We start from the raw sequence: 11,241 nt of genomic DNA on the forward strand, positions 1-11,241 counted from the left end.
TCAGGAAAAGAGAGAGAGGGGAATGACGTGCAGCAAAAGAGCCACAGGTTGGATTCGAACCCTCGCTGCAGATTGTAGCCCCTAACCACTAGGCCATCGGCACCCCAAAAATACATAGTTGTTCTTTTTTCATTTCTCATCAAATTTTCTCATTGTACTGCAGTGCAATTTTTTCATTATCTACATTTTTTCTACCTTTATTTATAGGTGGCAACATAGATCTAATAGGCTGATGTCTCACAACCTCAGTAAATAAAACCAAACAATAGCACTGGGACTGAAACCACTATGGGCATCTAATCTGCTGTTTTCTGTTATAATAGGATGTCATTGATCCATTCAGTCACTCATAAACTGTTCAGAGTATAATACATTTCTATAATTTTTGCTTCATAAAAAGTTTTTTCCCACATAATAATCTTTTTTTTGTTCAACTTTTTTTCTGAGAAAACTATTCTATACAACAGTTTGTATAAAAGTCTTAATATAAATCATCTCAACAGTATTAAGCAGCAGTAAGCATCTTATAATAACACCTATTTTAGCTCTCCAGTCACCTACATATCATACAGATCATAAAACAATTCAGCCTGCCAGCCTATGAAAAGACAAAGAAGCAGTCAGGACTTAGTTTCTAACATTGGCTATAGCTAACTCCATGTCTGTTCTCGTCACATTCAGCCTCACTTCCAGCTTCTTCTTCTTCTCTGGGGCTCAGTGTGACGGCATCTCCTGGTGAAATAGTCACATTACGTTTTACTTTAAAAATGTCCCAGCTCTCAGGCAACAGACTGTGGTTGAACATGAACACAGCCAGCGTGGAAAAAAACAGGATGGTTATGCAAGTGCAGAGCATTGCAGCTGTCCTGACAGGAGACTTTTGGACGTAGACGCCATCTTCCAGTATGCAGCCAGGAAGACAAAGAGTAACAGGAAGTCCTACTGCATTCTCACCTAACAATATCCTTATTGTCAGTCCTATGATGTAACCACCCATTGCACCGTAACCGTTTGTCACATCAAAGAAGAGGACAGAGATCAGATGAGGGAACATCAGGGTGTAGGAAACGTCAGCTCCAAGAATCCACAGAACTAGGGTGCTTTTGGTGTAGAAGGTTATAGATGTCCCAAGCAGACCCACGACCACCACTGTGACCCGAATAACCCACTGCATTTCAAAATCTGATGCCTGAAAGCACGACAAAAGGAACATTTATTTATTTACCTCAAGTACATTATCTTGTCTCTTTTTGAGAAACCAAGAGAAGAAAACAGGACATTCTAAGAAACAAAACAAAACATTCACAAGACTTTTTTTCTGCGGCTGATCAGCCACCATCTTCCTCATTTGTGTCTCCTTACCCGTTTACGCAGGATGTTCTTGTAGATGTTTGAAGAGAAAACAGAAGTTGCCGACAACAGGCCAGAGTCTGTGGACGACATGACGGCAGCGGCCACAGCTCCGATTCCAATGATTGAGATGTAAGATGGAGTGAGGTATTGTAGGGTCAGAGGCAGGATCAAACTGTGCTCACCACGTATGTATGGAGATGGAGAGCCGTACAGTGTTTGGTTCCAGTCTGGATAGGAGGAAAAAAACAACAACACATTCTTTAGCCATAATCAATCTGCAGCGATTATATAGAGCCATGACCTCCATTCTGTAATTCAAAGTTTAAGGTAGATGAGCTATTATCAGAACAAGGTCTGCAATGCTAGAGATACAAGAAATCTTTTTAAAAAATCTTTTTACCACTTCCTCCACCCTCCACTCTGCTCACACCAGTCATGTTTGCCTCATATTTTACTGAGAAGGTTGCAACCATCAGTGACCAGTTTTATGAGTCTGACCAACTAAGCCCAAAGGCACCAACCAAAAGTGCCTCACTAAAATAATCCTCCCCTCTGACCGAGGATGAAGTCTCTAAGCTTATGTTAAATTCTTTTTGCCCACCACCTGTCCTCTAGACCCTATCAACAAGCCTCCTATAGTAAGGATGGAAATTTACAGTAATCCCTGTACTCGATTACTCAAATTACCTAATGAACGAGTACTCGAGTACCCGCAGATTATTAGGGCCCGAGCACGAACCGTGCGAGGACCCTCTTGAAACCCTAGCGATTATTTTATTCTTATTCTTTTTATTGTTCCTCCTCTTTGCAGCCACTTTTGAGGGCCTGAACTTGCCCGAAAACTCACCAAACTTTCCATGGTCATCAGGTCTCGTGAAAAATTTGATATTTTGGTGGTTTTGTAAAAAAAAAAATCGCAAAATGGCTCAGTGGCGCCCCCTTCAGAATTTCAAAATGGCCTCCCCATAAAGGTTTTTTTCACGTACACTCACGAAAATTGGTACGCATATTAAGCTTGTCGGGACGGACTAAAAATCCTCCTGCTGCATTTCAAAAAACCCGACAGGAAGTCCACAAATTAAAGTTGAATTTCACAATAACGGCCCAAAATGGCTCAAAATCACCGCTTTCAGCCTTCTTATTTGAACGCACTTACCAGAGGGCGCTCATCCCATCGAAGCAGACTCAGTGTCAGTGCGTTCTAGACAGGCTCAACATATCTCGTTGTGCTCTGCACGTTATTTCGTCAAAGGGCGTGGCCGTGGCGTGCGTTTTAACTTTTTTGAGCGTTTTGGCAAGTTGCCAAAAAAGTAAATGCTTATATCTCTGCCATCTAGTGTTCAATCATATTAAAATTTATCATGCATGATACGGGACCCGCCCTGAACACATCCATGATTGACATTTTGATTAGTCACAGCGCCACCTGTTGACAACAGGAAGTTACTGCTTCTTAATTAGCATTAGCCATTGCTACACGGTAGCTCATTTTCCCCTCAAAATTGGTGTGGACCATGCTAACACCTTGGCCATACAACACTTTCAAGCTCAAATGCCTACGTCCAACGCTGTCGCCATACGGACACGTCGCTCGCCATCAAACAGGAAGTACTTTTTTCATGGGCTTAACATAGTCGTACTGTCCCGAAACTTCATACATATAATCCTGGTACTAAAGTCAAACATCTTATACCGTTTAACTGAGAGGGCGTGGCTTAATGGCTCAGTGGCACCCCCTACAATATTTCAAACATTCAGCCCCCGCAGCACATTGAACCTACAATTCTGAATTTTACTATGCATTTCCAACATGACAAAACCTACAAAAAAGGCTCTTGCACCCACGCCCAAAACTCAACAGGAAGTCCACAAATCACATCGTCATCAAACAGGAAGTGGCTGTAACTCTTATACACTTTGTCTGATCTTCTTGAAATTACATAGGTATGATCAGGGTTGGCCTCTGAACACAGTGACACAAAATAATAACAAATCTTAACCATAGCTCCCCCTAGTGCAAAGAACAAGTACTACCTCCCATATACAATGTCAGATTTGCTCAAAATTTCACATGAACAATGTCTGTACTGGCATGATCACATCTAACCTAATACAATTATTCCATTAACATAGCGCCCCCTACTGGAAAGAGGCGGTACTGCATCTCAGATACTTTGTCTGATCTGCTTCAAATTTTACAGGTATGATCAGGGTTGGCCTCTGAACACACTGACATAACAATAGTCAACTTCAACCATAGCGCCCCCTACTGCAAAGAGTAAGTAATACATCCTATATACAATACTCAATTTCCTCCAAATGTCATAGCTATCATGACAGTGCCATCCTGAACTGCTCTACGTCAAAAATTTCTGTGATCTTCATTACGCTGCCTATTTCAGCATAGTACGACTTTTACACAAATCGGACTGCACGGTCTGCTGCTTAGCCACGTTCCGCTGCTGCTGCACTCCCGCCGTCTCAACACACCCCGACATGCACAGGGGTGCGAGGGCCCTTCATCACCGCTTGCGGTTTTAATTATTATTATTTTTTAACCATAAACAAAAAAAAAGGGTCCATCGGACACGGACCTCCCGGACCGGAATTGTAGACTTTATGCCTCTAAAATGACATGAACATCCAATATTTAAACATAAATGTTCTCCGTGATGGTGGCTTGTACTCTGGCTCGACAAACGCCATCAGCTCTCTGAAGCCTTCTCCTTCCACAAAACTTAATGTGAGCATATCTCATATATCGCATATCAGGGCTAGCAAATGACGTGATGTGAGATTGCCTGTTTCCTGTCTCTGCTGTTTTCTCCTTGTGCTTTAAGCGCATGTGGTTAAGCATCGAACTAGTATTTCTATGGTATGCAAGTTTAACGCCACATATCTTGCACTGCACGTTAACTTCAACGTTTTTGTCAAAGTACTTCCAGACATCACTTTTCTTCACTGACATGTCGCAGGTGTAGCAGACAGTTCTGTATCTGTGTGTACTAAAGCTGAAGCTGTGTCCGGAGAAGTCATACGTTTGTATCCCGTTAATTATTTTCCTACCTAGTATATTAAGTTAGGCGAAAACAAAAAGCTGGGTCACACATGTAACGCTGTATGAGTTCAAGTTTTGTAGCCAAAAGCAACGCTTGCACAGGTGCACGAGTAACGACTCTCGAATAAAAATGGGGTCAACGGTGAATACTCGAGTACTCGTACCCATCCCTATCCTATAGAACATTTCTTATCCACTTAATGCTGCACTTATACATATTATCAACTCCTCCAGTAAGTGAATTAATAGACTGGCTGTTTAAGTAAAATACAAATTCAATAGATCAGTAAACAGTGATTTACATCAACAATATTGTGACTTCACATGTAGGTTGGTGTGTTAATCAACAACAATTCTTTATGATGTTGTTTAACTGTATTGAATTATATAATATTGTAGCCGTTATCAGCAGTCACGTTTACAACCTCTCTTCCTGCAGGACTCAGGACTGTGGATTAACATGTTTTTTACTTTTACCAAGGAACAAAGGAACTGATCAATGATTTAAGTCTCCCTCTCAGACAGGATATTATGAACCTTTACAAAACCTTGAATAAACAACCGAGCGGAAACAGAACACTCTGCTATCTACGAATTGACCCCAAAGACATGAACTGTGACCGAAACCAGTCTCTGCAAAGTCGTAAAATTGACCATCTGTTGAAGGACTGCTGAAGAACTGAATTAAACCACAGCTTTCAATTCTGCATCAAATGAACATTTATGTCTTTCTTCATCTAGATATTTGTAATTGTCACATTGAATGTATTATAATCATCTTTTTAAACTCAAAATCTGATCTTCAGAATAGGAATAAGAGTTATATTATGTTGAATAAGAATTTGATGTGGAGCGCTATTGCCATCTAGTGTTAGAATATCCATGAATACGTAACCTTCATAATTATACATTTAGATGTGTTATAAAGCATACTCTTTGATATTAGATATAGATGGTGTTATTTAAAGACACCAATTTCTTTTCCTACTTTATTAATATGTCTTATTAAGAATGTTGACTGTATAACATGTTTTTGTTCACCTACAGGATGGGATTGACTGAGGATGTTCCCAGATGGTGTGATTTTCATCTCAACATGAATCTGATAGAAATGTTTGTCTAAATATATGACGTGAACCTACATCAACGTGGATCTGATAGAAATAATACCGGAATGAATGTATGGTGACGTATATATGTTTAGATTCTTATTCTTAATCTTATTGAGTAAACTCAGTTTAGTTTAAACAATTGTCCTCCGGTCAGAATGGGAGTCACCCCTCTTTGCCTGCAGACCCCCCCCCTCCCATCCAGCTGATAAGAGCTCACACTGAGCTCAGATCTTTGGTTGTTCTTTTTAGTTTTGGTTTCTTGAAGTTTAGAGCTTCAGCTCTTGCTCTCTTCTCTTCGGACTTCGGTCCGAATCACTTCTTTTAAGTTTGTGCCGTAGAGACGAGTCTCTGCCGAACTTTCTTTTTCAGTTTTTGGAAACATCAATTCTTTCTGGCTCAAGCAAGGTTTTTGAACTTTCTTCTCTAAAGTCTTTGCTCTTCAATTTTGAACGCCAATTCCTTAATTTGGATTCATCAAGATGGCCATCCGGTTAATCTGAATTGGAAATCGACGTATCAAAAGACTCTTTAATACTTTTCCTGTGGGATCCTCTTGGAGCTTCTGAGACGACGGCTGAACCGACGTACAATCTCCATCCCAGCTGCATACTCCGACCCAGGTGTCAAGGCAGCTAATCTGGCCCGTGGACCTCTCTGGGCCTGAAAAGAACCGCTTGCCAGAGACTGAAACGTGGGACCAGCCGGCGGAGTTCAATTGAACACATCTCACAGTAAGACTGCTGGTGGTGAGGGGTGTTGGAAGATTAAGTCTTGAGTCGTGTCTATTCAGAGCCCTCCTTTAAATCCAAATAGAATCCCAAAATTACTTTATCAACTTTTTCTTTTTGACCATTTTCTGAGTAAGTCATTCAAACAATACCGCGTCTTATCTCATTACTAAATATATAATGTCACCATACATTATAATTGCATTATCCTGATCATAATAATCCTATTCTTTATCTGTTTCATCTATACCTCATTGTTTACCCCTTTTTATATTAAATTGTACACATAAAATTCAGGACTTTGTCTGTGTGTTTTCTTGTTTAACTTTTCCAGAACTTAGATATGAAACTGACTGATTAATTACTTAACTTATACCATTAAAGTTATTTTCTTCCTTTAACAGGAAGTGGTGCCCCTTCTTAAATCCGAGGTTAAATAAAGATATAACATCTTAATAATTTAATTACGCTACAATATGTTCAAGGAGAATAGAATTGATGAGATGTTTTGCTCAACAGTGGCACTTAATTCATAAAAAAGAGCTCATTGGATTTTTACTATGCTAACAAAAAATCATTGAAGAAAAATCGTCTGACATTTAACAAACAATAGGAATTTTTTGCCAAAGACTAATCTTTGAAATGTGACTACTTAAGGATTTGACAAAGGCTGAATCTGTTACGGACAGACATTTTAGCATGACGTGTGAGTACAATGGGAACACATGTAGCTGCAGCTGTGTTTATCACAGAGTAAAGTCTCTGCGGCTGTCAGGAGATAAGAAATAACAACGTAAGCTCCAAGAAATGTCTGGTATTTTACGTATTTGACATCTCAACTGCCGTCAAGTTGGGTTTCCAGTAATGCTGAATAACTTCACTGTAATCTGTGTTTGTTATACAGAAACCCAGAGAAGGAAAATGTGCCAACTGAGTTCTTCAAGCTGTACTTTTTCACATTGACTCTATCTAATGTACAGAGGCCATGTGAAGGCATAGGAAGGCAATCATTCAGGAAGAACGGCCTTTGTTACATAACACAATACTTAACAATCATAGTTTGGTTAAAAAATATAAATCAAAGCTGGACACAATCTAAGTGTCTGTGTCAAAGGTCTGTCATTTTTTTAAATGTAAATTCCACCTGTGGAGGCAGCAACAGCCCCGATCAAGACAGGTGGGATTCCCAGTATGGCGATAACAAGGGCTGCAGCATAGCATGTCAACTGGGCTGTGAGTGGTGAGGAGGCAGACAGCGTCCTCTGGTGGAAGCTCTGGAATGAGACACTACCTAGACCCTGAAAAAAACAGAACAGAGCATTTTCAAAGCATTTTTAGTGAAACACTATAGAAGATCACTGCTTCATCACAAAATATAGCTTAGTATCCCAGCTTTCCCCCACTTGCATGTCTTTGAACAGGACTCAATGGAGACTCATGAACAACAATCAGGCTCGTAACTTTTCTCTGTGAACAATATATACTTTCATAAGTATATATTGTATAAGTATAAAAAGTATGAGCTATTATGAGTATAAAAGAAAGTATAATACTTTCAGTAGAGGACAAAAATGTTGTTGAGAATAAATGTAAAGAAAATTAAAAAGTTATTTCCAATGCATCAACAGAGATTTATTTTTCTACATAGTTGTAGAAATAAAGAATAGGGTCAATTTTAACAAACGTGGCGTTTGACAGTACGGTTAGCTAACTAGATGGCAAACTTGTGCTAATAATCAGCCTAGGATCATATCACTTTATCATCATAAAGTGTTTGTTTACGTTGTGCAAACCTTTACGGAGAGAGAGAGAGAGAGAGAGAGAGAGAGAGAGAAATTAGGTCTTGCCAACACAAGAGAGAGTAAAACAGTTCAAGGCTTTACACAGAATATTTATTTAATTAACTTGCTCCCCCTATCAGCATTTCCAATTCAGTATTTTGCCTAAGCTAAGCTATGCAAGGCCAGGCTAGGATAATGGTTTTATCTGTTTGTTTATATACATTTTTCTTGTTGGTGGGCAAAATGTCCTAAAGTTACACACCCTGTATCTGTAGGTGTAAAATGACTTAAGTTACAAGGTGAGTAAGTACCAGTGTAAGCTCATCAAATTGGTAGTAATTATAGAAGTCATTCAGGGTTTAAATGCCGAGCACATATCTGTAATTCTCACTGGTTTGAGGCTAATGAAATCATGATGTAAATTGAGAGAACATTAGATATTGTTTTCCCGACCTTGTTTAGTCTGTCTGATGGGGGTAAGACACATGTCACATTCTACTCTAAATTACTTTGAACACAAGGATGCATTGCTGTGTGCTATCATGAACATAGTTTCATTGTTCTATAGAGCAGAGTTGCTTCTGTCCATACTCTTGATCATGCACAGATAGCTTGTATGGGATTTATGTTTAAATAATATGTTGTTCCCTGGAGGAAAACAGAAATCTACGTATAGGATGATTGATTTCTAATATCCTTTCATTTTAAATTAACAGCTTTTTGGTTTCAACATTGAAAACCTGAGATTTCTCAAGTGCACATGAGAAAAGGTATGATTTTTTGGAATGTGCACTGACATAGTTGTTTAATGAGCTGAAAGATGGCACCAAGGAAATACAATACTGAGGAATATGCAGCTTACAAGCATCAAGAAGTCATCAATCCACTTCCAGATGTTGTCACGATCCAGCTTTCCAAACCAGGGTTCTTGGTTGGTGTTGTTAAATGCAGTCTGTGCAATGTTTGTAGACGTGGGGTTAAGCATCAGGAAGGGGACACACAACCACTGCAAAGATATATTGAGATAATCAGGCTGAGGAACCAAACAGTAAAAGGGGCATACCCTGGACAAGTTATCTATCACTCAAAGGGGTTGACGCACAGAGAGAGAAATGTTCACACCTGATGAACACGTGTTTGGACTGTGGGAGGAAGCTGGGGTACCCAGACAAGTGTGGTAAAATATTCAAACTTCATAAGAAAGGCCCGAGCCCGGAACCAAATCTTCTTGCTGCTGTGATTTATCCATTAACTTGAATTTAAAATAGATTTCCGTGGGCCATTTGAAAACAACATAGACACCTAGCAATTTTGGAATGCATCACATCAATAGGTCCCACAGGAATTTTAAATTACATATTTTCTTTAAGCTTGTAATTAAATGAACCAGGTACATACATTGGGACCCAATAATACAAGTGTCCTTGATTTATTCAATTTTACATATACTGTAAGATGTAGATTTAATATATTTTGGCTGGTAGAGCTTGATACTTCATGTTAATATACAAACCTGCAATACTGTGCAACATTGATGTTCTACTGTTCTACTTACCAAACTGAGGAAAGCCAGGGAGAGCTGGATAACATCTGTGTAAGCCACTGAATAAAGACCTCCCAACAGAGTGTAGATAATGGCCACAGCTGAGGAGATCCACACAGAATAGCCATAGGGCAAGTCTAGTATCACACTCATAGTGGCTCCTGTTGAAAAAGAAAACCACAAATATTGAGATTTAAACTCTTTAATTGTGGCCACTTGCTTTGACTTAGGTTTGTTTGTTTACCTAAGCCGAGCAGAGTGCAGGACACCCACAGCACATCCACCAGCAGGGAGGGGAGCACTAGGGCACCACTCAGTACTCTTCCATACTTTATTTGGAACGGGTCCATCATGGTGATATACTTCTTGTCTCTCATTGGCTTTGCAAAGAACAGCCCACCTTTAGCAGTAGATAAGATATCAAACAAAAATGTAACATATACCTGAATAATTGATTGAAAAACACACACATGCACAAACAGGATCCTATGGACATGCACTAATGGAGAGATGTCAGAGTGACGGAGCTGCCCACAGCGGGCGCTCCTGAGCTGATGGTGGGGTGGGGGTTTGGTGCCATGCTCAGGGGTGCCTCTGCAGTGCTCAGGAGGTGATCTGGCACCTCTCCAGCTACCAGACCAACTTCCATATTTGGTCCGCACCGGGACTTGAGTCGGTGACCCTCCGGTTCTCAACCCAGGTCCCTACAGACTGAGCTACTGCCACCCCAATACACTAGCCTACTGAAACAATTAATGTATGATTAAATGCTTGTATATTTTACAAAGGCTATTTGATAAAATGCATAAAGAATACATCAGATGAGTCACACAGACAAGTTTATTTCTAAACTGGATCAGATGATCAGTATAGCCTGCTGCCAGGACTTACCTATTATGAAGGACACAGAGTATTGTATAGGCATGAGAGCCCATATTAAGCCCATTTTAGGAGAGTACACAGCCTCAGCCACACCCAAGATGAAGCCGCCTCCAACCCATGTAGCTGCAGAATAATGACGTAAAGTGTAAAGTATGGTGCATTCTTTTACTTAAAGAGCCTAGCACCATGTGGGAGTATATTAAAAAAATCAAATATTGCTGGTTAAAAATATCACTGCAAGATATAATTGTTGAATTGTCTACATGTCTGAGCACCAAGGAACATCTTACCAGTCATGGTGAAAATCCCAACCAACAAGCTAATATTCCTGTCTCCAAGGAGCACCACTTCTGTCCTGTCTCCATGGCTCTTCCTCTCAGCCCTCCTGGACTTTCGGGCAGCCCAAACACCTGTCCCCAGAATCAGGATATAGAACAGCACCATTGCAACCACACCAGGGATGTTCAGAGCCATGGTGATCCACCACTTTGTAGCACACTAATGGGGGATGGGGCAGATGGGTAACAAATACAGATACTGCACTTGGATTGAGAGTTTGTAAGACCAAAGGTCAGACAGTCAGGAACCTGAAAAACAGTTTTGGAAGACCAACTGAGTTCATCCCAGGTGGTAATATTTGTAATGCACACAGCAAGTTCACTTTAGTTCAAGAGAAAAAGATCCATTGTAATAAACCAGCAAGATTTACTTATTTTTAAATTTAGTAAGATCTTGCTAGAGTACCATGAAGCAGCTGTTTACCTGTGGTAAAAAACCTAATCAC

General features: G+C 40.0%; 1 protein-coding gene across 1 annotated transcript; it reads right to left on the bottom strand.

Annotated features, from left to right (window-relative positions):
- Positions 1-522: 522 nt before the first annotated feature.
- Positions 523-10,994, bottom strand: LOC132980884 (high-affinity choline transporter 1-like). Its single transcript, XM_061047262.1, has 8 exons — positions 10,748-10,994; positions 10,467-10,580; positions 9,820-9,975; positions 9,588-9,736; positions 8,895-9,038; positions 7,396-7,549; positions 1,363-1,580; positions 523-1,189 (listed from the first exon to the last, which is right to left on the bottom strand). The coding sequence occupies exons 1-8, from the start codon at positions 10,929-10,931 to the stop codon at positions 635-637; spliced, it is 1,674 nt and encodes a 557-aa protein (XP_060903245.1). The 5' UTR covers positions 10,932-10,994; the 3' UTR covers positions 523-634.
- Between the last annotated feature and the right edge of the window lie 247 nt (positions 10,995-11,241).

This window comes from Labrus mixtus, chromosome 2 (genome assembly GCF_963584025.1).
Source record: "Labrus mixtus chromosome 2, fLabMix1.1, whole genome shotgun sequence".
In the NCBI taxonomy this organism is placed as follows: domain Eukaryota; kingdom Metazoa; phylum Chordata; class Actinopteri; order Labriformes; family Labridae; genus Labrus; species Labrus mixtus.

Excerpts from the sequence above, each read along its gene's own strand:
- LOC132980884 (XM_061047262.1), bottom strand. The coding sequence starts at position 10,931 with ATGGCTCTGAACATCCCTGGTGTGGTTGCAATGGTGCTGTTCTATATC. Across the intron at positions 7,550-8,894 it reads TTGATGACTTCTTGATGCTT|GGTCTAGGTAGTGTCTCATT; the intron begins GTAAGCTGCATA and ends TGTTTTTTTCAG. Across the intron at positions 1,190-1,362 it reads AGAACATCCTGCGTAAACGG|GCATCAGATTTTGAAATGCA; the intron begins GTAAGGAGACAC and ends TCGTGCTTTCAG.